The sequence below is a fragment of the Phodopus roborovskii genome, unplaced genomic scaffold (genome assembly GCF_943737965.1).
Source record: "Phodopus roborovskii unplaced genomic scaffold, PHOROB, whole genome shotgun sequence".
NCBI lineage: Eukaryota > Metazoa > Chordata > Mammalia > Rodentia > Cricetidae > Phodopus > Phodopus roborovskii.
Genome location: NW_026125295.1, coordinates 16767982 through 16793827, shown reverse-complemented (window position 1 = coordinate 16793827; position 25846 = coordinate 16767982). Strand labels below are relative to the sequence as shown.

Below are 25846 nucleotides of genomic sequence, written 5' to 3'. Positions count from 1 at the left end.
AAAAGCAAGGTGTATTTAGGGGCGTGGTGAGATGTATCTTTGGGTCAGAAGTTGAGATGGTTTGAGTGCAGGGGTAATTGTGTACATAATGGAGTGTTCAGGTGGCCCAAGAACAGGACAGGAAGCAATAACCAAGTGTTTCAGAGGAGTGAATCTGGAGGTGTTTACCAAATACTGTCATCAAAAGCAACTGATGGTAGGGGAGGAGTGTGGAAGATGAAACAAGATGAAAGCAGATGCAGCAGAGTTGATGGAAGGTGACAAGAGGGAGACTCGGTGTGGCAGCAAGTAAAGGGGCTGTGTGGAAAGAAAGGCAATGAGCCTGGCTCTCGGATACAGAGAAGAGGTTTTGGAAGCAAATGAGAGTAGTATGACTTGGACTTGGTGCCTACCTGGCAAAGCATAGCAGTGTTGTCCATGGAGAAATGCAAGATGGCTGCACACATGAATCTTCTTTGGAATATGTTGGAAGTATGTTTAAGTGTCCCAGTGGATGGCACCTACAAATTCAAGTATCAGTTCCAAGAAACAGACGCAATTGCATGCTTCTCGATCTGGATGAGATGGACAAAGAGAAGAACAAAGACAAGGGACCCAATGACAGGAAGTCATAGAAGACACCCATGGGCAAGGAAAGAGACAGCAAAGAAGTATAGAAACTCAAATGGCCAGCTGGGGGCGGGCGAGCTACAAGACCACAACAACAATCACAAGTGCTAAAGAAAAGCATGAAAGTGAATAAGCAGGGACTGAGGGGTGTGATGAGCAGGCATATGCCATCTTCAAAACAAGTTTCAGCAGAATAAGGTAAGCGAGACCCTGGCTTAGTGTATACATAGAAGACTAAGAGGGGGCATCATAGGTGTGAACGCCAACAACAAAGGGAAGGCAAGAAAGGAAAGGAGGGTGGCAATTTGAGCCTTAGAGGAGCAGAGTTGACCTAGAGTCAGGCAATAATCAGAGAAGTGAAACAAGACAAAGATGCCCAATGGAGCTGTGGTATGGATCAGAGATGAGTATTTCCCTGGAATGCGAAAGCCCTGGGTTCAACCCCAAACATCATGATCTAAGACAAATTATGTTAAAGGGAGCCTTGGTCAATGATTTCTTTTTGGTCACTAGAACATTTGAGAACCTGATCCATAACCTATGCTATCTCAGTAGAAAATGTGCACACTTGATTTTACACACAACCATGGAAAATTGAGAGCACCCCTGAGGACGAGCTTTCATATATGCCTCATGAGAATTCCTGAGATATGTGAACCAAGATCGGCTGTGGTGTCTCAGTCTCGGAGGAGGTGAATGGAGGTGAAACAGATTACAGCGAGAGCATTTGGTTTGACACATTGCACTACAGCTAAAAATAAAACCAGATACTAGAACTTCATAGACAAAATACAATTATAGATATGCAGAAGAGACAGGTGCCATGAAGTGTTTGGAAAGGAGAAGGTAGGACAATTAAAGGCTTCCTTTAAAAACTGTGACTTTTATAGATGCATAAAAATGTTAATTGTAACATAAATTTTCATAGATAGCAATTTTTACAGCTTAAATGTACATCAGTAAAATAACAACTGTATAAACTACAGTACTTCATCTTTAATGGACTTTAATGCAGCCATGTTAACTTACAACTACAAGGACTAGGTAATCACATGAAGGCATGTCTATGACAGCACTGAGCAAAAGAAAACTAGAATGACTCTGGAAGTATAGCTACGTAATAGGTTTCATGTAGCATGCCTCTATGGGTGGTATATATAATGCATATGCATATACATATATTATAGTTCAAGTGTATCCCTATGAAGCATATTGAATCCCAAAGCAAGAGAATTGGGAAGTGAGCTCAAACATCTCTCTGAAGGTTTATGGGTCATAAAGGTTTCACCCTCTTGGTGAATTATAATGCAGTATAATTATAACAAATTATAAAAGGGAATGCATCTGTGTTCACCCTCTCTCATGCTCTTTGACCTTCCACAATGGGATGAGGCTGTAAAATAACCCTGGCCTGGGTCTAGTGGTGAGCTCTTGTATACCCCAGCTTCTGCACCCATGATCCTGTTCCGTCTCTATTATCTGTAAGTGACATAGACTATAGCAGCACAAAATGGATGGAGGAAACATTGTAAAAAATGACCCGAAAGTAAAGCAAAAATCACTTAGTAAGCTATAGAATCCTGAGGAGTAATTCTTATTGGCATGTTTGTATGGATACTTGTGTGATTTGTGTTGATAAAAATTAAAGATGCCATTCTCCACTTCCCTCTGGTTTTATGGTGTGTGTAGTAAAATATGGTATCATAAATGAAGCTGAATATGAATTCCCTCATCCTTACCACCAAATCTAAACCCTGGAGTATCTATTCATCACCTCTCAGGAAATGTTTTCTTACTCTAGCACATTTAACATGTCTTATGGCTACTGAGTATCCTGGCTTAAGTTTCTAAATCTTTGTTATAAACACTGGTGGACTCTGCAATAGAAGAGTGAGCCCTACCTGCTGAACTCATACACATAGCCAGGGTACAATGGACAAAGGTGGCAAATGTTTTACCATTTTCAAGAAATAGACCAAGTAGTTTCAGGGAAATATTATTTTTTTTTAATTTCATGACCACCTTGTAGAATTTTGTGGAAATCAGAGAGGAAGAGTTAAGTTTATCACTTAAAAATGACCAAAACCCACATCTCCTATTGTGTGGTATATGGCATAAGCCTAAATTGCATCTAATTTTTTTAAAGCTGCCTCAGAATGTGACAGTATACATATGGGCTCCAGGTAATAAGCGATTCAGCAACTAACTAAATTCTGCTTCTCAGTGGCTTGTGTCCAACAGATTCCCACAAATGAGTAGCTAGTCCAGGGATAGGCAGGCATCTAAAGAATAGGGTTGTTTGGTGAAGAAAAAAAAAAAACCTAAGTGTCCAAAGATGCTTTTAGTCTTCACATCTTCCCTTTTTCCAGAAACAGCAGCACTACATGCCAGAGACTTGGCGGCATCCGGGGAGCACTTGGCATTTTTTCTATGGCCCATTTTCACAGTCTTTCCACACATCTGCTTCTAAATGTGAGGAGCTTCCCAGGAGCCTGCTCTCAGCTGCCTGCTGAGAATATTGTAGCACACGCCAGAAGACCAGATTTTCTTAAGTGCCTTCCATCAGAAAATGAGTCTGCTAGCTTGCTGGTACTCAAGAATCCGGGTGTCTGCAGCCACCTCCACAAACTGGCATTTCCAGTCATTTCCTCGTTTTTATTTCTCAACTTAATCCCATCTTTCACTGCCCTCCACCCCTGTTGCTTTCCAAAATAAAATAAATCTAACCTTTCGTTGCCTTCTCTTCCCACCATAACTAACTTTAAAGAGCACAAAACCCCTGGTGGAAGGCCACCTCCTGAAGATGGGTATTTTATCTCTATCTTCTGGAGGGACACTTTAGAAACCATTGCTTGGCAGAAGAAAAAAAAAGAGCTGCTATCTGCTATGTGCTTAAGACTGTCCATTGCTATGTAAGCACATGGGAAAATATCTTTAAGGCAACTACAGGAAATACTAGGTGGTACAGGTCATTGGTTAATTCCTTCTTCACCAGTTGAGATTTTAAAGCCTGTCCCAGTTGTTCCTGAGCTGGGACAGCCTCTCTGAACATAGATAGATGCAGGTACTAATCCTACAGGAAATGAAGACTCCCCCAAAGACGGGCTTTAGGCCACCAAAACCAAGTAGCCCAGTTCTAACCTTCTGACCCTGGCCTCCTATTATTCTGCTGTCCAGCAGGTGCACTACCTTCTCTAGCCACAAATAAGTCTTCCTCTTCCTTGGACATCCAACTCCACATTAACTATGTCACTAAATCCTACTGAGTTCCCACCCTGAATGTGTTTGGTAACAATCCCCTTCTCAACAGTATCTCTGCTCCACCATAGCTTATCAAAAAAAATAGTGAGACTCTTCCAAGCCTGAGGATGAAGGATTCAGAGAAATGTCCTAACAGGGTTTCTTGCGGGTTACAATATAGGCCCATCTTTGTGCACCCCAGTTCAGCTCTAAGATGTGTTAAATGTATGATTGCTAAAATTCTGTGTCTGTTCATTCCAATGTGGTACATACACATTTCTCTGCAAATCATGAAATCAGGTGACACACCTAGGCTCAGAGACCAGCTCGAGCATCTTACCTGCCTGGGGAGGACATGGGGGACCCTTCTGTCCCTTTAGTTGCTGCTTTTCTTTATGGGTGTTTTTCTCCATCCATTTTACCTGATTTCATCCTTTAGATTCATATCAAGCCACCAATATGTATTTGCTGTCACTTAATACTCTTCGCATTTCAGGTTTTTCAGTTGGGTTATGAAGACCTGAGATGGATTTTCACCATATGTTGGCAGTCAGGAGGCACAGACAGGATGCCTTCCACTGAGAAGAGTGCAGTGGTGAGGGTATTGTGAACAGAAGTTAGGTAGCTTAGCAGGCATGAGACCTCCAGCAGTATTAAAAAAAATAGCAACAAAAATATGTCAACATTTACCGGTGATTTATTCTTTCAGATAATGTTTAATTAAGGAAATGGTCATATGTTGCAATGCTCTCTGGAATTTCCTAAAGGGATGGTTGTTGGGCTTTTGACTTTGATTTGACAAGGTCTCACTCTATAGCCCAGGCTGGTCTAAAATGATAATCCTTCTAAGCACTGAAATTACAGGTATGTGTCATCACACCAAGCTCAGGGTTTCCAAGAGTGTTTAAATGCTTGTCTCGGGGGGAAGAACAGGAGTGACCTCACACTTGGCCGTCCTAGCCCTGACTTACCTTTTAAACTCAGTTGTATATGCAAGGCAATGTTATCTCCAAAATTTATCTGTAAGGAAAAGGTTGAGAATGGTGGGTCTCTGAGCTAAACTTAGTTAACCCAGGGGTCTACCCTGGTATGATAAATGCCATCTCTTGCTCTGTAGCCCAGGCTGGCCTTGCTTTGCATCTCTCCCTCGTGAGTCAGCTTGCTCTCCCATGTGCTGGAGTTAACAGCATGTACCACCACGTCTAGTCTCTGAGCACCTCTTGCATGTTCCTGTTAGAGCTACTTTTCTAGAATTTTCTGTACATATTTTGACCATATGTCAGACAAGATCCTCACGAGTGGATCCCAGCGTGCTTCCTGTCTCCTGCTCAGAATTCATGGAGGTTTTAATTGCCACTGGCTCCCATCACAGTGCTTGATTGGAAGGAGGTTCTTCCATCACCTTCTCTGTCTTTATGAAGATTGGTTCTCACTTTCAGGGTGAAGCACACCTCAGAAGACAGCATTTCAGGGCTCTTTGGGACCACCTTCATCCATCCTCAGTAGAATGTCTTCCCACTCTTCTCCATCTGCCACACACTTTTGGATTGTCCTTCCCATTCCCCCCAACAACTGTTTAGTCACAGAGAACTGATTGATTCAAGACCACATCCCTGAATTGTCACAGCTACATCCTGCCTCCTACCTGGCAGTCTCTCTACCTCTAGACATGTTCTAATGGGAAATATTATACCCCATTAGAGATTTGAGGATCTTTTTAAATTTTGTTGTATATTTATTGTACATAGTGATAGGTTTTATAAAGACATTTTCATTCATCCATGGTGTATATTTTGACAAAAATCAATGACCAGACTTCCTCTTTCTCTCTTCCCCTAATAGTCATCTTCCTTTGCCAAGACAGTCTCACTGTAATTCCTTTCTCATCCGTGTGTGTGAGTCTATGTATCTGTCTAAAATCTAGGATCCACAGGCAAGAGAAAATATGTGGCTTTCTGAGTCTGAGTTATTTTGCTTTATGACCAGGAGCCCAGTTCCATCCATTTTTCTGCAGACAATATAATTTCTTCCTCCTGTCTGGGAAGGATTCCATTGTATATATGTATACTTATACCACAATTTCTTTATCCAGTCATCTATTGGTGGATTTTAAACAGAGACTTCAGTGCTCATTTAGGTGAGTAATAGTGTAATAACTAAGCATTGCTTTTGGAGGCGCATAGATGTAGCTTTAAACACAGCTCTACCCTATGGCACCTATATGACCTTCAACACCTTTGAGCATCATGCTTATTAATAAAAAAGCAACAATGTCTACCTTACAGTTCCATGCAAAGGAACAATGCCAAAAGAGCAGTCCGTAGAGAAAGTTTTCCTGGAAGTTATGTCTCTTTTCCTGATTATTCAGTCAGGATGCCTTGTATGGTAAGTTCCTTCTCCGTGATCTTCATTATCACACACTTTCTACTTTGTCAGTAGATATATCTTATCAAAAATGAACAGGTATTCTGAAAATAACATTGAATCCTTCCTAAATTAGTTTTTAACTAAGTCCTGTAGAGAGGTAAGGAAGATGCAGAGTAATCAAGAAAGGTATCCAGCATTGACCTTGGGCCAACACACACACACACACACACATGCATATGTACCCACACACGTATCATACAACATACAGAAGGAAAGGAATACAGGTAGTCAATAAATACTTGAAATTATTCATCATCTTTAACCATCAATAAAATGCAGATTTAAAATGCTTGGAAATTCCAACACAAGAAATTTCAACTCAAGAAATTCCAACTCAAGAAATTTCTTGGAAATTTCACCAAGAAAACAAATAACTAGATGTTCCCCCAACAGATCACTAGATAAAAAAGTGGGATACATAACAGAATTTTATTTAGCCATAAAGAAAAGCAAAATCATAACCCTACCGGGATGCAAACTGAAAATCATTACATGAAGTGAAATAACCAAACTTCAAAAGACAAATATCATGTTAACTCTTTTATATGGAACTTAGTTTTAAAAGTGTGTGTGTGTGTGTGTGTGTGTGATGAAACTAGAAAAGGGACCATGAGAGGAAGAAGAAATCTTAAGGGATAGGGGGACAGGAGGGTAATAGAATAAAAGTGATCAACAAGCAGAGGGGGCTGACTTGGGGAAGGATGGAATCATCCAGGAGAGGGCACAAGGCATAGACAGAGTATTGTGGTTTAATAAGGATCAGGAAAAACAAACAGGCTGAATAGATGTTCATTCAGGGAGAAATAACTTACAACATAGACAGATGAGCACCAGCAGGTTCCTGGTCCCAAGGATGCCTCCAGATGCTCTTCTGTCCCTGTACTACAAGCAAGAGAGAGCTCCTGGCCCCTGGCCCCTGGCCCCACCCCCAATGGGCGAGGTCAGTGCCACATATGCAGACAAAGTGAATATCTCACTACACAGAAGAAGGAAATTAAGAATAAAATACAATGAAATTTATGTACCAAAAAACCCTAAAGAAATGCATTTTTATGCTGAATTAAAATATAATAACTGAAGAAGTTGAAAGAGTAAAAACTATTCAGTGACCATACAGACGCTTTCATTCTGTAGTTCCTACTTGAAACGGCCAGCTACCCAGATGTGTTCCTTGTTGCAGGCAGGAGTTCTCCCATGAATGGCAAGAATGCTTTGCCATAAAAGGCAGAGTTTCTCCTGGGAGAAAATATGTTAAAAACCACTTTAATCATATCTCTGCCACAGACCACTCATGGAAAAATACAAAAAGTGGCTTTCTCCGGGAGACAGCATTCTCTACAGAATTTGACCATAAAGTGTTTTGACTATCCTTCGTAGATGGAACCGTTCTGCCCATGGAGCACAGAAGCCTTTTCTTAGTGGATTGTAAAACTGGAGACAAATATTCTGCCCTTACCCTGGCTGCCTGGAGTCATGGGTCAATGAGACTGGGCTTTCTCAAGTTCCATTTGGTCTGGAAGAGACAGGGGTAATAAAAGACTGCAGAAAGACCTTCAGCCAATTAATAACTAGTTTTTCAGCAAAGTAATTAACTTCTCTCACTTTTCTGAAGAGCCAGATATGTCGTGTGCTCTTTATATTTTTCTCTGTCTGAGGCCATGCCTCTCTCCAGGTTAGTCAAGATTCCTAAGCAATGCATTTGACCTAACTTCGCCTATTCTTCTGGTTTTCCCCTTCCAGGTAGCTATAGATTTCACTGCCTCTAATGGAGACCCCAGGAACAGCTGTTCCCTGCACTATATCCACCCGTACCAGCCCAATGAGTACCTAAAGGCCTTGGTGGCGGTGGGAGAGATTTGCCAAGACTATGACAGGTAAGAGACTTCAGGCATCCGCTATGGTCTTACCTCTCAAACGCGGACCCACAGCTATTGGCTGACTCATGGCAAAAGAGTGGCAATCACTTCCAGCGACATCTCATGTAGAGGCTTGTGAAAGAAGAGAATAAAAGTGTGCTCCCGATATTTCATTCTGTGCCCAGAGAAACTGAGTTGGTGCCGCCTTCACCTCAGTGAGCCGACATTTCCCTCCCTCAGCTTTCTGCTCTGTTAGGTCTGTGAAGTCACTAGTTAGCAACCTAACTTCCATTGTGTGGGCTTAGTGTGAAGTTGCCCTTGCTACTCACACTTTGTTCATGGGCCAGCATCATCCCTGACCTGCTGAACCAGAGTTACGGTCCAAGAAGGTTCTTGGTTGTCTGAGTCTTGGAGTCTTGGAGTTGCTGCATTTATTCTCTATACTTTAGACCTCTTACATGAGAGCTGTCACTTTTAAAAGAATACAGCTAATGGAAAGCTAGGTCATTCGTACACTATCACACAGGGAGATGGTTATTTGGACCACTATCTTCTTACACATTGAGGTTATCATCACTGTTTCAGATCTTGGAAGCTATTGGCAGAGATCTGTGTCTGCCCAAGTGCATATCTGTGAGGCCTGGAAAGTGTGTGTGTGTGTGTGAGTGTGTGTGTGTGCATTCACATGTATGCAGAGATGATCTTGAGATCCAATCAGTAGTATTTATTTATCCTTGATGAGAAATGCTGGCCTTTCCTGCCAAAGTATTTCCCTGAGAGGAGTGATGGACATAACTGCACTAATGCTGGATTTGGGTTGTCACTGCAGTGTCACCAGATAAAGGGATAGAGTACAGACATTTGCTTAAGGCTTTTTGAGGTAGAACCAATGTAAACATAAACACACAGGTCTCAGAGGACCCCCTGGTGTGATTGTGCAACCAGGCTAGTCAGTAATGAGCTGTAAACAACAGCTGACCTTTAATCCAAGAAAATAAAACAAAGCAACTCTATGCTCTGGGTTTAGAGAAATTTCAACCCATAATGTGATTTCTGTTCTTCTTGAGTTCATTATTGGTAACAACCATGCAAAAGCAAAACAAGACACCCTTGTGAAACCCACAGCACTGGTTGTAAGAAAGGTCCAATCAGTCTCCTGCATGCTGAGGTCTCTGTATCAGGCCTGGTCAGCAAAAATACTCCAACATGCCATAGGGAACCTAGACAGTAGATTAGATATTTCTGTGACATCACTAGCAATAAACATGAATAAAATTCTTCACCAGTGTCTCTTGCTGCACCTCAAAAGTCGTTTTCAGCTACCTTGTTGAACTGTGTGGTGATGGCTATTATTGGTTGTTTACTTGACTGTATCTGGAATTGACTAAAACCCTAGCAGCTGGGCACACCTCTGAGGGATTTTTTTTAATTAAATCTTTTAAAGTGGGAAGCCCCATTTTGATCTGGATCTTTTGAGGTGGGGAGATCTACCTCTAACGTGGCCCATTCCTTCTGGAGGAAGCTTATATAAAGGACATGGGAGAAGGAAGCTCTGCTCTTTGTCCTTTCCTTCACTGGCATTAGAGCCTACTTCTTCAGAATTCCCTTGTATACTGAAGACTGGCTGAGACATCCAGCCTTGTGGTCTGAACAACTACTGGCTTCTTGGATTCTTCATTGATAAACAGCCATTTGTTGGTCTAGCTGGACCACAGCTTGTAAGCCATTCTAATTAATCTCCTGTGTAGGAAGATAACTCTGGTTTCCTCAGGCTCCAATTTAGGGACAGTTTCTAGAAGGATTTGTATCAGGTGGAGATCCTTACTTAGGAGGAAAGGGTCTGGAACACTGCAACTACCCTGTGTTGGAGACTTCTTCAAGCTTCCCTAAGACACAGGAGTGGGAATCATGTCTTCCTTCACTCACACACAAGCATGTTAATAATCCAGTGTAATCTTGTGTGTACAGACAAGGAGATAAGAAGGGAGAGAATGTTTTCAGGAGCACTAATGTTTGGACCTTGTGATGCATATAATAGAAGGTAGCTTTCCCAGTAGAGTGCTAGGTAGGCACTGTGCTCAAGCCCAACCTAAGCAACATAGTAAGATCCTCTCCCATGCAAAATAAAAGTAAAATAAATGGCTAAAAACTGAATATAAAGAATATGTTACAAGAACTATGAACCTGCAGGGAAGAAGGCATCCAATACTGAATTCCAGAGAGTGGAATGAGAAGTTGTTAAGACAAAGAGATGCTGAAATCTAGAGTCTGCATCTTGGTCCTGTATTGCCTTCATTTGCTGGGCCAGACACCTGTCCATCATCTGGAAGATTCTATTGCTAATCCCTACAGAGTGTCTTCATTTCCCATTTCCTGGTTGCCTCACATGAAGAATGCAGACACCATAGTGAGAGTGCCTGGACATCTCTTAAAGCATTCATCCCTTTAGGATGCAAACCAGACAAAAGTTGACAGATATCTTGTATTCTCTCAAAAACACAGATTTTATATAAACATAAGATGTGCCACCTTAGGAGTTACATGAAGAGTCATTAGAAACGATTCCTTAAATTTTAAAAAGTTAAGTCTGAAGTCACCTTGCCCAGCTAGACAAGAAAAACAATATTGGGTAGCCCAGCAGAGCAACATTTTATTTGTGTTTAAAGAAGGCAGCCCTATGTTAAAATGGGCAAATTCTAAAGAAGAGAAAGGGCTTGGGAAAAAAAAAACCCTCCATGCTTTTTTAGAGACTTCCCTGGGAGAGCTTGGAATGCAAGCTGCTGTCTTGAAAGCTGAAGAGGTTGGGCAGTTTCTCTTTTGTGTGGGTGGATAGATGGTAGACAGGCAGAGTTGGGAAATTTCAAGTCAGGGCTCTGGAATTAATTTATTCTTGCATCGAAGTCAGGAAGGTTGGTGCTTAAAAAGAAACACTCGCATAAAAACTGACAGAAGGCATCACCCCCCTCCTGCAGCCACACAGGGTTTTCATTTCCTGTGAGCCTTAGCAATCTCTCTACCTCTGACAGCCAAGGGTGTTCTCTCTGCCTTGTACAGTCATCGCTACTGGGCTATTAGCAGGTGACCCATTGAGTAGAACAGCTTGAGGGGTACATAAATCTCTTCTCTAGGTGGCCTTGAAGGGAGGCTCTCCCAACCACAAGATAGCTGTCCCCAAATCCAGAAGATAATATTGCTGGCCTATGCTATCCCTCACCCTCTGAATGGACAACTCAAGCCCATATACCTCGACTGCCCACACAAATGAGTATGTGCACACACATGCACAAAGACGTACTTGCATGCATGCACATGCTTGCATACACCTCGGGGCACACACATGTACACATCCCCTGCTGCAGCACACTTCCAGTAAGCACCGTCAAGGCAAACACCAGAGCTCCCATCTTAAAGGGAATGGGAGACAATTTGCTCTGGAGCCATTTTGAATGACCGAAGCCTGAGAACACAGATTTGGGTGACCCCATGTGACACGTTCCAATGTGGAAACAGTCTTGTGGAGTTTTATAGTTTCACAGAACAAGGGCAAGTTTAAAATACATTGGTAGGTACACCAGTAAGGCAGTTACAAGATGAAGGAGGCTTTTCTAAAGGCCCAAGTTGTTATGTGATAATATTCTTAGCTTTTGGGTTGATGGAAGCCAGTGGGTCTGCTAAGCCAACAGATCCCAAGTGTTTTTATTGGGTAGTTCCAGGAGCTAAAGTTAGCCTGAGATAAACAATTAGCCCCTGGATCTGAACATCCCAATGTCTCCTCAATATTGGAATTCTGATTGGTTAGTCTCTGCAGACACAGCTTCAAGAGTTCACATTCATAGAATGCACTCTTCTTATACACCTCTGCAGATGACTTTCTCTTCTGCCACCAGCCCAAATAACAACATGAAGACTTCTTATTAATTATGAAAGCTCTGCCTTAGCGTAGGCTTGCCTCACTAGCTCTTGTAACTTAAATCAACCTTTTTTTTTAATTATTAATCTATGTTCTACCACCAGGGTTTTACCTCTTTCCCATTTTATACGTTCAACTCATTCTGCATCTTGATGGCATCTAGATTCATCTCCAGCTTCCTCTCTTTCTCTGCCCAGAAGTCCTACCTAAACCTCCTGCCTAACTATTGGCCATTCAGCTCTTTATTAAACCAATCACAGCAATATGTCTTCACACAGTGTACAGATAATCAAAGTGGCATGCTTTTCTTGAGGCCAGTATAGCTACGGGTATCAGAAAACATGAACTGTCCTCTAATGAAAGCCTGGTCTGGACCCGTGATCCCAGCTACTTTGTGAACTGAGATAGAAAGACTGCAAGTTCAAGGCCAGCATGGGCAACTTAGTGATACCCTGTGGCAAATTTTTTAAAAACTAAAGTAAAAGCATAACTGGAGTTACAGTGTAGTGGTAGAGCACTTGCTTAACATGCATGAGACCCGACTTCAGTCCCTAATCCCAGGAAAGAAAGGGCAAGGAGGAGAAAGGGAAGGCAGCCTGTCTGTAACTGAGAGAACAGAGAGACCAAATGCATTACTCTGTGAGCACAGACTGCTGATCTAGAGAAGCTGCCATCTCAGAGTGAATCAGAGGCGTCAGGAAGCAAGGCATGAGTGTGCTAGGTCCTGTGTTAGGGGACATGCTTGAACTCAAACCCACTCTGACAGGCATTTAGACATGCAGAGCCCTGGGCTGGTCAGCAGAAAGTGGGGGTCCTTTGCCAATCTTCACTTGGGCCCGTCAGGGCTCTCATCTTTGCACACCAAACCCTCACCTGGTAAGCATCGAACATACTGATTCTTAGGTCTCCCCCCACCCCAGACTGATTTCACCGCCTCCTATGCACCTAGAACCACCACTAGGTTCAGAGTGCTGGGTCAGTTAGGATGTCAACATCCCCGCTGCAACTCCTGGATACCCCTCCCCTTGTGTGGGCATCAAAAACAAAAGGCAGCGTGGCAGAATTTTCCACATGTAGCTCAGTCTGGTGGGACACAGAGGTGTGCCAATAAGCCATCCCTGGAATCCTGGCATTAGCAAGACTGAGGCTGGACGACCCCAGGAGTTCAAGGCTAGCCTGAGATACATGGAGAAACTGTATCTTAAAAACACAAAAGCAACACAGTCCCAGGTGAGCATAGCCCAGAAAAGCCTTCCTGTGTAAGGATGGAGAGTGTGTAAAGGAAGGAAGGGCCCATCCTGTCCTGCTGGAAGAAGGGTGAATAAGGAGAAAATCTTGGCAGGGGTCCCTGAGCTAATTTGTACCGAGATCGTAGATGGAGTTCTCATTCTGCATCATTAAGACCAAATCAGCCTCTTGTGTAGAACAGAGTCAACAAGGGTGATAGGAATGGTGTGATGATGTATCCTTAAAGGGCCCTGATGACAGGTAGACCTGCATTCAGACCCAGCACTGTAGAGAGATCTTCACCTTGTCCGCACCTGTGGCATAGACCACACCCATTGGGGGGTGGAGACAGGGCCGGATGTGACCTGGGGGGACTAAGGGGGCGTGGAGAGCTCTCTTGCTCTCAGCATGGGGTAAGCATGGGGACAGGGGTACATCCAGGCATCCTTGGGACCAGGAACCTGCTGGTGTTCATCTGTCTATGTTGTAAGTTATTTCTCCCTGAGTAAACATCTATTCGGTCTATTTGTTTCTCCTGATCCTTATTAAACATCAATATCTGGTGTCAGAAGTGGGATCCGGATTTTCACTGGCCCTGTCTCCACCCCCCAATGGGCGTGGTCTATGTAGGGTGAATATCTCCCTACACAGCACTGTATCTCTGTTCTCATGAGATTTATGTTTTTGAATGCAAATTGAAGGCACATCTAGTTTCCTTTGCAGAGCCCATGAAGCTCTCTCTACCTGTGGTAAACAGTCCGTGGTGGAGGGAGTGATCTTAAAAGACTCAAAATTCAGTCTTTAAAAAATGAACTGAACACAAAAGGATTATAGTGTCAGATCTAAAGGTCATGTTGCACAAATGACCTTCAGGGGCTTTGTTTGTTTGTGTTTTGCTCATTTGGCTCTGAAAGGGTTCTGTAAAAGTATGCAGCCTTCACACATTATTTTATTGAAAACATCTTTATTTGGTGTATGTTTTAAAATAGTGATAAGAATTGAAACTTCTGAAGTGTTATAAATATGGACATTTAAAAGTAAACTCTCATGTAACTCTTATAACTGCCCAATAGACTCTACATTCTATGCAGATTGGATATTGACAGTCATTTTTTTTTTTTTTTTTACAAAAAATACCTGAACCAGCTCTTCAGTTTCAAATGAGAATTTTGTTTCTTTACCAAATCCTTTTCTGTGTTCCTCCTCCATAGAATTTGCTTCCAGTGCATCATTTTTAAAACCAACACAGTTTTGATTTAGTGTTTGGGAGCATCAAACAGAGCTTTGTGTATGACAGACATTCTACCTTCTGAATCTCTTCATTAGTCCTCGTGTATCATTATAAATTGAGTTTGCTGGTCATTACATAGCACATGTCTAAGGAAAACAAGGATATTCTATGCATGTAATTTTTAATTTCTGAAATGATTCATTTATGAAGAGATTCAAACTATTCTAAAAACATCTCTGGATTAAATTTTTATTACAGTTTTGACTTGAATACTATTGATCTAAAAAAGCATTCATATGTTAATTTCAGAGCTTCATTATTGTATATAAGTACAAAGGTTTTGGAAATCAGCTCTCAACAAAACAGATAGTGTGTGTGGAGGTGTGTATGGGGGTCCAGTTTGTTTATATATCTATAGATAAGGCTACTTATTGCTCACAATATAGAACCCAGCATCAATTCTAACCCATTTTTGCCTGTGTCAATATATATTGTAAGAAATTGCTCTTATAAACACATATGTGAAGTGGGTTTAAACCTACAGTATTGCTCAATGACATAACCACCCCTCAGATTCCCATAAGAGTTCATAATCAAAACCTATTTAGGGGATGGAGTCTGGAGAGACAACTGACTCAGCAGTTAAGAGCACATACTGCTCTTGCAGAGGACCTAAGTTTGGTTCCCAGAACCCACATTAGGAGGCTCAAGGCACCAGGAGCCAGGAGATCTTCCTTCTCTGGCCTCCCACGGCCCCTGCACTCATATGTACATGCCATAGACAAACAAACACACATATAGATCATTAAAAAGAGAATAAATCTTTAAAACTATTCCAGATATTCTTGCCATAGTACACATGTGGATGTCAGAAGACAGCTGTCAGGTGTTGGTTCTCTGCGTCTACAATGTGTGTCACAGGACTAGATCAAGCTTCGGTCATCAGGCTTGGTGAGGTCAATCACCTTTATCCACTGAGCTATCTTAACAGCTCCCTAAAAATTATCCTAATAACTTAATAACTGACAACAACATATCCTAAATTCTTTCTTCTATACAGTGTTAGAGATTGATGGGTAGCTGTTCTACAACTTAGCTACACCCCAAGTAATTTTATTTTAGTTTTTCAAGATAGGGTTTCTCTGTGTAGACCTGGAGCTTGTTCTGTAGACCAGGCTGGCCACAAACTCACAAAGATCCACCTGCCTTTGCCTCCTGAGTATTAGGATTAAAGGTGTGCATCACCACCATCCAGCCCCAAGAAATTTTTAAAGTGAAATTGACAATAACCTGAGTTGCAGATTTGGTTCCTACTGAATTTTGTAGAAATTTCCCTTTACTTGATGTTTGAATCTTGTGTTTGGGAATTGAATCTTGGTACTCAGTATGTGGTGCTTGAATCCTTTACTTGACACATCAGTTTTTGTTCTCTAAAGCAATACAACATGGTAGTTGAGACTCAGACAAGGTAAATAAAGAGGGATTATGAAGGGAAAGGTGTTAAGGAGAGCAAGTCTCACCATCACCAATGTTCCCAATTTCAGCAGAGGATATGTATGGAAATCGAAGAATTGAATGCTCACATTCTGTTTTAAAAAGAAACACTCTCATGTCCCCAGAAGACTATTGCATTTCTATCCATGAACTTCAGTTTTAAGATGACTGTGTGGAAAATGGCCTTCATCAAACCCCCAAGTGCTCTGAAAAGCCATCTTGTAGACCAGGCTGGTCTCGAACTCACAGAGATCAGCCTGCCTCTGCCTCCTGATTGCTGGAATTGAAGGCATGAAACATCACTGCCCGGCTTCTGAAAAGCCATCTTGTTTTCATTTACCTCCTCTGGCATGTACATTGGCATGTAAAATGCATCCTTCCATGTGTATTAACGTCTTGTTTTAGCTCAGTGTTTCCCTAGTGGAGGGAGTGAAAATGTGCTTAAAATCGGATTTCTCATCTGGAGATATTTGGACATTGGACATGGCCGTTTTCTACAAAACTAAGGACAGCTGATACATCACTATAGAAGGACATGAACCCTTTTGTTTTTTTTTTTTTTTTTTTTTTTTTTGCTTTACTCTGATAGTAAGAAATGTAGCCTTTACCAGTATGGTGATACACTTCCGAAATTTCCAGGTGCACAGTGTTGCCTGTATTTTTCTTGAAACAGTTGTTAATGGCCCTTTTGCTCAATGCCAGGTGGATCCAGATCTGCCTTCTTTGAAGTGTTCCCATATTAAAGCTTCCTTTTGTTCAGCTCCTCTCCCTGACTCATTGCATAACACTCTTTTCTGACTGCTTTTATTTTTAAACGGGAGGAACGGACTTTAAATCTATTGTGCTAGGCTTGGAGTTTTTTCTTCAGTATGTTTATTAAGTGGAAGCTTTATGGTGGCTGACTTCAGAGAGTTCAGCCCTCCTGGAGCATTAATTATTCTCCTTGTAGGTGAGGCCTTTTCCCTACCATCATACTCTCCAAACTCAGTTACATAACAGTACACGAAGCTCAGCAAACTTCAAATCCCCAAGGGTGGTTTAGCAGGTATAAAAGGAATATCATTAAAGCACTGGGTACTAGGTTAGTGATTGGAAGTAGATACAGCTTTAGATCTAAACACACCCCCACCATACTCCTCCCAAAAAAGAGAGAAAACACATCAAAAGAAAGTAAAGGATGCGACACCTCCAAGGCTTCTCAGTTTTAACTCCTGAGGCATTACTGCTGTGGGAGATCCAGGACCCGTGCTCCAACCAGGAAAGTTTTCATAGCAAGCAAGGTACCTCCCTTGCCTACCTCTCTTTTTTGGCTAAGAAGAAAGGGCTGAGCAAAGTCTTCCAATCTTTCCAAGGACCAGGAGTATTTTCTTTTTCTCCTTAGAGCTGTGACTAATCCTCTATAGCTACTTCGAGTCTCTTAGTTATCAACAATGATACTTTCTCTAGCATGTCCTAGATGCAAAATACAACAGAGCCTGGCTTAACACAGCTATGAGGAGACGAGGGAGTTCAACCCTCACTTTAGAGAACTCTGGTTTCTCTAGATCTGCAACCTTTCCTGTGGAATCTACTGTATATGCTGGAGGGTTTTGGCAAAGCTGTTGTGGGTTGCTAACAACTTCTAAAACAGGAAGGGATGGGTGAAAATCTGGCTTTGTTACTTTGATTTTCTTGAAGTCACTCAGAAAGTTGAGCTTGGCCCAGGCTGAATGTCCTCATTTCCTACAGAGGAAGAGGTGAGCCCTAATCTGAATTCCTTCTTTGCCCTTGACCAACACTAGGAATAACTGAAAAATGCAACAAAAAGTCTCAGTTGTGTTCTGTCTAGGAGAGAAGACAAACAAAGGTACATGGCACAAGAAGGACATGCCTTCTCCCAGGACAAATATTTCAGATCACTACTACAGAGAAAGGTCTCATTTGTTGCCTACTTGGGGACCTAGGTCCTAGAATTGCTAGTAGATGTTTAATACTATAGATAGATAGATAGATAGATAGATAGATAGATAGATAGATAGATAGATGGTGTGTGTGTGTGTTGATAATGTTGATAATCAGAAAATCATGGTTTTGGCCAGGCATTGGTATTGTAATGAACAGTAAAGACTGTCTCTTAATTCTGATTATCCATGCTATTGCATGAGTCAGCACTTGGCTTGGCAACATGTCCTAGTGAGGTTAAGCAGGCTCATGTTTCTCTTCCTTCTTAGATGAATAAATGAAGCGGCTTCTTTTTTATTTAATTCCAGTGACAAAATGTTCCCGGCTTTTGGGTTTGGCGCCAGGATACCCCCAGAGTACACGGTGAGTGAGCAGAGGTAGGATCTTGTACTGCACTGTGGAAAGTCATCTCAGAAATCTTGCTCTTGCTCTCTGTGACACTATGGTGGTCTAAGAGTGCCCTTGACCCTCCCCCCAAAAAATGTTTCTTGGTGTTTTTGGTATGTATTTTAAAGGGCCAGTTACAAGGTTCCTTGATTTAACTTATTGTCATTATGAGAGACTGAGAAAACACCCAAAACCATTGAATTCCAGAGATTCAAACTGTATTTATTCAGATCTCCCTAACCATTGCCAATGGTAATGTGTGTAGTATATAAGTTGGATAGACAAAGGGAGATCTTGCTAGCTAAAGAAAAACTTTAAGATAAATAAACCAAATAGGGCAGCTGGCGGTCAGCTCACTTGCCTGGAATCTGTGGCGGATAAAGGGACGGTGGGCACACACCAGCTGTGACCTCCCACTAAGAAAGGAGGTGTCTGTCTTGTAATGAGATGACCTATTTTTTTTAGTACCCAAGAGACTTAATGGTCAAAAATACCTTTGAAATGGAATTTTCCATAAAATTCCAAGTGATTTAATAAAACTGTCCAGATGTCAGACTGTCCCATTTCTTTTTATCAGATTTTAGGGGAAAGGAAATAGCAAACAGTGTATTAGCTAACGTTATGCTTAGGCACTGCCAGGCAGGGAAGTTTGTGATGGAAGATTTCAGGCTAGATTGCTTTATTCGTTCTTTTCATAAGTAGAAGGCACTCTATTTCACCTATGTGTACATGAAGATCCCCATGCACTGTAATTCTGTTTGTCAGAATTACCCTTAAATGTCAACAGCTTAGCCAATGCCTCTGCAAGCAATACCAAGTCTAGCAGTCAGCTTGAGTTAATTGAGTTCTTAGTTTTTTACATAGGTGGGCACGAGTAAGAGCTCATCCAACTTTAACCCTTCCGTCTGTGGCCAGGTGAATCTAGAAAATATCTGTAGTCAGCTTTTTCTTTTCTCTTTTTCTTTAATATGCTTTTCTTCCCCTCCTGCCAGCATTTGTCTGATTCTGGAAAATCTTCCTGTCACCTCAGCTCCCCGGGGAGCTGAGAATTCACCCTCCATCTCAGATTGATTGTATAATGGCTTAAAATGGTGCCTGCTGCTTAACTCACAAAGAATGTAATGCCCTTTGTTTGCAAACCCTGAGCCCCCAGTGCCTCCTTACTGGGTGCAAGTCGTAATTTTCCTTTCTTCCTCTTTTACAATTTTAATCGGTGCCTAGGTCTCTCATGACTTCGCAATCAACTTTAATGAAGACAATCCAGAGTGTGCAGGTAAGTCACAACAGGAAAGAAAGTCAGTGTCTCGGAGCCTGAACCTGTACATCTCTCCTAGGGTAGCAGCTCAGTTGTGAGTGTCCACAGCACAGAAACAGGCTCTGAGAATCCATATGAGCCACGCTGCTCCCCAGGGAATTGAGGACTACACTATAGAGTGGGATGATACACCCTGGAAGAGACAATGTGGAGAGATCTTGAGCTTTCACTAAAACCTTTCTAGTCAAACTAAAGTTAATCACTCAATTAGCTTCAGTTAATTAATTTATTAAAACTTAATTTTAATTTTTTTTAAAGAGGAGAATGGCCCATGGGTGGATCAGGATGAGACATTCTTCTTTCTCCTTCTCGACTCTTTTTTTTTTTTTTTTTTTTTTTTTTTTTTAATATATTTTTTTTTTTTTTTTTTTTTTTTTTTTTAAATAAAAAAAAAAAAAAAAAAAAAAATAATAATAAATATTTAGAAAATTGCGGCGCTCTTTCCATACCACCACCTGCTGGCAAGGGGGGGCGGCCTCGGGAGAGAAAAAAAAAAAAAAAAAATAGAAGCTGGAGGGAGGACGGCTCTTTCTTCTGGAATTTTAAAAGGAAGATAAGCCCAGCCTCAGCCCGAGGCGGCGGGGGAAAAACAAAACAAAGCAGGGAAGGGAGACACCACCTCTTTTTTTTTTTTGTAGGAAAAAAAATATTTTTTTTTCCTAACTTTTTTTTTTTTTTTTTTTTTTTTGTGTGGGGGCGTTTTTTTTTTTTTTTTTTTTTTTTTTTATTTTTCCCCCCCCCCCCCCCCCCCCCCCCCCCTCCCTCCCACAAGACTTCCCTCCCTCCTTCCCTCCCTTTTGCCCTCTCTACCCTCTCCCATGCACTCTAAACACCCTCCCCTCCCAACCCCCCACCACAATACAATATGTAGGGGAATGCCATCCAGTTGGGGTCATGTAGATCTGACAGGTCCTGTGAAGTAGGGACTAGGGCTTCTCTCCTATCTCTAGAATAAGGCAGTTATCCCTCCATGGGGGATATGTTTGCAAAGTCCTTTTGTGCACCAGGGATACATCCTGGCTCCACTGTCTGAGGTCTCTTAGACTGCTCAGACCTTCTGGCTGAGACCCATATTCAGGGGGGTCCGAGTCAGACCCCCTGTTGGCTTCCCAGCTATCAGTCTAGTGGCCCTTAGCTCCTCCTTGTTCAGGTAAGCTGTCTCTATGTACTTCTACCGCATGGTCTTGTCCTCTCCATCTGCTTCTGGGTTCTAGTTTGACTCAGTGTTTATGTATGGGTGTTTGCTCCTGTTTTCAACAGGCATTAGTTGAGGACTCCATGGAGAAGTTAGTTGTTGATCTCACTCTCCGGGGAAGGGTATTTATGATAGCCTTTCCACGGAAGCTGAGATTGTTAATTGGGAGCAGTCTTGTAGTTCCCTCGACCTTTCTTTGTGTTCAACTTTATCTTCAAACCAATATTGGCTCCCTCTTTTATGTTCTCTCTCTCTGTCTCTGTCTCTCTCTCTCTTTCCTATTTTCCATTCCTAACCAGGCTCAATCCTCCTGGTCGCACATGCCTTCCTCTCCTCCCTCTCATTTTCTCCTACTTCTCTCTCCATTAGCTGTCCTCCCCCACTATACCTGAGGTCTGGGGGACTTGTCCCTTCCCAGTTCTGTGAGGGACTTTATATGAATCTCTTAGAATACAACTTGTATCCTAGTTCCTCTGGTGATGTGAATTATAGGCTGGTGATCATTTGATCTAGGTCTAAAATCCATATATGAGTGAGTACATACTGTGTTCCTCTTTTTGTGACTGGGTTACCTCATTCAGGATGGTTTCTTCAAGTGCCATCCACTTGCCTGCGAATTTCAAGATACCATTATTTTTTTCTGCAGAGTAGTATTCCATTGTGTAGATGTGCCACATCTTCATTAACCATTCTTCAATTGAAGGGCATCTAGGTTGCTTCCAGGTTCTTGCTATTACAAATAGTGCTGCTATGAACATAGTTGAACAGATGTCTTTGTTGCATTGATGTGAATCCTTTGGGTATATGCCTAAGAGGGGGATTGCCGGGTCCTGTGGTAAACTAATTCCCATTTTCCTGAGGAACCGCCATACTGATCTCCAAAGTGGCTGTATGAGTTTGCACTCCCACCAGCAGTGGAGGAGTGTTCCACTTTCTCCACATCCTCTCCAACATAAGTCATCACTGGTGTTTCTAATTTTAGCCATTCTGGCAGGGGTAAGATGGTATCTCAAAGTTGTTTTGATTTGCATTTCCCTGATAGCTAAGGATGTGGAGCATTTTCTTAAGTGTCTTTCAGCCTTTTTGATTTCCTCCATTGAGAATTCTTTCTTCAGTTCTGTACCCCATTTTTTAATAGGGTTATTTGGTGTTTTGTTGACTAGTTTCTTGAGTTCTTTGTATATTTTGGAGATCAGCCCTTTGTCGGATATAGGATTAGTGAAAATCTTTTCCCAGTCAGTGGGCTGCCGTTTGGTCTTGTCAACTGTGTCCTTTGCCTTACAGAAGCTTCTAAGTTTGAAGAGGTCCCATTTATTAATTGTTTCTTTCAGTGTCTGTGCCCCTGGAGTTATGTTCAAGAAGCGGTCTCCTATACCAATTTGTTCAAGGGTACCTCCTACTTTCTCTTCTAAGAGGTTCAATGTGGCTGGATTGATGTTGAGGTCTTTGATCCATTTGGACTTGAGTTTTGTGCATGGCGACAGACATGGGTCTATCTGCAGTCTTCTACACACCCTCATCCAATTGTGCCAGCACCATTTGTTGAAGATGCTGTCTTTGCCCCATTGTATAATTTTAGCTGTTTTGTCGAAAATCAGGTGTTCATAGGTGCGTGGATTAATATCAGGATTTTCAATTCGATTCCATTGGTCTACCTGTCTATTTTTATGCCAATACCAGGCTGTTTTCAGAACTATAGCTCTGTAGTAGAGCTTAAAGTCAGGAATGGTGATGCCTCCTGATGTTCTTTTATTGTATAGGGTTGTTTTGGCTATCCTGGGTCTTTTGTTTTTCCATATAAAGTTGATTATTATCCTTTCAAGGTCGGTGAAGAATTGTGGTGGGATTTTAATGGGGATTGCATTGAATCTGTAGATTGCTTTTGGTAAGATTGCCATTTTTACTATGTTTATCCTACCTATCCAAGAGCATGGGAGGTCTTTCCATTTTCTGGTATCTTCTTTAATTTCTTTCTTTAGAGTCACAAAGTTCTTATTATATAGATCTTTTACTTGTTTGGTAAGCGTTACACCAAGATACTTTATGTTGCTTGTGGCTATTGTAAAGGGTGATGTTTCTCTGATTTCTTTCTCTGCCTCTTTGTCGTCTGAAAAAAATAGGGCTACTGATTTTTTTGAGTTTATCTTGTATCCTGCTAGTTTGCTGAAGGTGTTTATCAGCTGTAGGAGTTCCCTGGTAGAGTTTATTGGGTCGCTTATGTAAACTATCATATCATCTGCAAATAGAGACAGTTTGACTTCTTCCTTTCCAATTTGGATGCCCTTGATCTCCTTTTGTTGTCTTATAGCATTAGCTAGAACTTCTAGTACGATATTGAAGAGATATGGAGAGAGAGGACAGCCTTGTCTTGTTCCTGATTTTAGAGGAATTGGCTTAAGTTTCTCTCCATTCAGTTTGATGTTAGCAGTTGGTTTGCTGTATATTGTTCTTATTATGTTTAGGTATGTTCCTGTTATCCCTGACCTCTCTAATACCTTTATCATGAAAGGGTGTTGAATTTTATCGAAGGCTTTTTCTGCATCTAGGGAGATAATCATATGGTTTTTCTTTTTCAGTTTGTTTATATGGTGGATCACGTTGATAGATTTTCGTATGTTAAACCATCCCTGCAATCCAGGTATGAAGCCTACTTGATCATGGTGGATGATTTCTCTGATGTATTTTTGAATTCGGTTTGCCATTATTTTATTGAGTATTTTTGCATCGATGTTCATCAGGGATATTGGTCTGTAGTTTTCTTTCTTAGTTGTGTCTTTGTGAGGTTTGGGTACCAAAGTTATTGTGGCCTCATAAAAAGAGATTGGCAATAAACCTTCTGTTTCTATCTTGTGGAACAGTTTGAGGAGTAGTGGTATTAGTTCTTCCTTGAATGTCTGGTAGAATTCTGCACTGAATCCATCTGGCCCTGGACTTTTTTTCGTTGGAAGGCTTTCGATGACTACTTCTATTTCATTTCGGGTTATAGGTCTATTTAAGTTGTTTGTCTGTTCTTGATTTAATTTTGGTAAGTGATAGTTATCAAGAAACTTGTCCATTTCCTTTGAATTTTCAATTTTTGTGGAATACAGATTTTCGAAGTATGACCTGAAAATTGTCTGGATTTCCTCTGTGTCTGTTGTTATGTTCCCCATTTCGTTTCTGATTTTGTTAATTTGCATGTTCTGTCTCTGCTTTTTCGTTAATTTGGATAAAGGTTTATCAATCTTGTTGATTTTCTCAAAAAACCAACTCTTTGTTGCATTGATTTTTTGTATTGTTTTCCTGGTTTCTATTTTGTTGATTTCAGCCCTCAAGTTGATTATTTCCTGGCGTCTGCTCCTGCGGGGTGAATTCGCTTCTCTCTGTTCTAAGGTTTTCAGTTGCGCTGTTAATTCATTTATGTGACTATCCTCTGTTTTCTTCATATGGGCACTTAGTGCAATGAACTTCCCTCGTAGCACTGCTTTCAAGGTGTCCCATAAGTTCGGGTATGTTGTATCCTCATTCTCGTTGAATATTAGAAAGTCTTTAATTTCTTTCTTTATTTCTTCTTTGACCCAGGAGTGGTGCAATTGCACATTGTTAAGTTTCCATGAGTTTGCAGGTTTTCTGCTATTTGTATTGTTGTTGAATTCCAATTTTAAAGCATGGTGGTCCGATAAGATACAGGGGACTATTTCTATTCTCTTGTATCTGTTGAGGTTTGTTATGTCTCCTAGTATGTGGTCGATTTTAGAGAAGGTTCCATGTGGAGCAGAGAAGAAGGTATATTCTTTTGTCTTTGGATGGAATATTCTATAGATGTCTGTTAGCCCCAGTTGAGACATAACTTCTGTTAATTCTTTTGTTTCTTTGTTGAGTTTCTGATTTGTGGTCCTGTCTAGTGTTGAGAGTGGTGTATTGAAGTCTCCCACTATAAGTGTGTGAGGTTTTATATGAGCTTTGAGTTTTAGTAGTGTTTCTTTTACGAATGTGGGTAGCTTTGTATTAGGGGCATAGATGTTCAGAATTGAGACTTTGTGTTGATGGATTTCTCCTGAGATGAATATGAAATGACCGTCTTCATCTCTTTTGACTAGTTTTGGTTTGAAGTCTAGCTTGTTAGATATTAGGATAGCTACGCCTGCTTGCTTCTTATTTCCATTTGATTGGAAAATCTTTTCCCAACCCTTTACCCTGAGGTAATGTCTATCTTTGGAGCTAAGATGTGTTTCTTGTATGCAGCAGAAGGATGGATTCTGTCTTCGTATCCATTCTGTTAATCTGTGTCTTTTTATAGGTGAGTTAAGACCATTAATGTTGAGGGTGAGTAAGGTCCATTGATTGTTGATGCTTGTTTGGTTTAGGTTTGTTGTTGGCAGTGGTATTGTGAATATATTTGTTCTGCTTCACCCTAGGTTTCTGGTGTAGTTGGATTATCTGTTGCCTACATTTTTGTGGGCGTAGTTACCTTCCTTGGGTTGGAATTTTCCTTCCAATACTTTCTGTAGGGCTGGATTTGTAGATACATATTGGGAAAATCTGGTTTTGTCATTGAATATCTTGTTCTCTCCATCTATATTGACTGAGAGTTTTGTTGGTTTTTAGTAGAGGGGGGGGGGGGCGGCCTTCTTTTTTTAATTTTTTTAAATCTATCCAGCACCCCCCCCTCGGGGTGGGCCTCCAGGGGGAGGGGGGGTTTTTTTTTGATGGGCCCGCCTTTTTTTTTTACCTGCCTTTTTTCCTTCGCTGCTCTTAATATTTTTTCTTTATTCTGTATGCTAGGTGTTTTGATTATTATATGTCGAGGGGTCTTTTTTCTTTGGTCCAGCCTATTTGGGGTTCAGTATGCTTCTTGTACTTTCATGGGCATGTGCTTCTTCAGATTTGGAAAGTTTTCCTCGATGATTTTGTTGAATATGTTTTCAGCACCTTTGAGCTGGGCTTCCTCACCTTCCTCTATGCCTATTATTCTTAGGTTTGGCCTTTTCATGGTGTCCCACATTTCCTGGATATTGTGTGTTAAGGATTTGTT

At 41.3% G+C, this 25846-nt stretch overlaps 1 protein-coding gene across 3 annotated transcripts in view; it reads left to right on the top strand.

Annotated features, from left to right (window-relative positions):
* Cpne4 (copine 4) overlaps positions 1-25846 on the top strand; it is a 443660-nt gene that overhangs the window by 401519 nt on the left and 16295 nt on the right. For all 3 annotated transcript variants that reach the window (XM_051205851.1, XM_051205863.1, XM_051205859.1), the window contains exons 11-13: positions 8017-8150; positions 18244-18298; positions 19544-19595. In XM_051205851.1, the coding sequence (XP_051061808.1) occupies positions 8017-8150; positions 18244-18298; positions 19544-19595 (241 nt within the window). The remainder of the gene's footprint in view (positions 1-8016; positions 8151-18243; positions 18299-19543; positions 19596-25846) is intronic.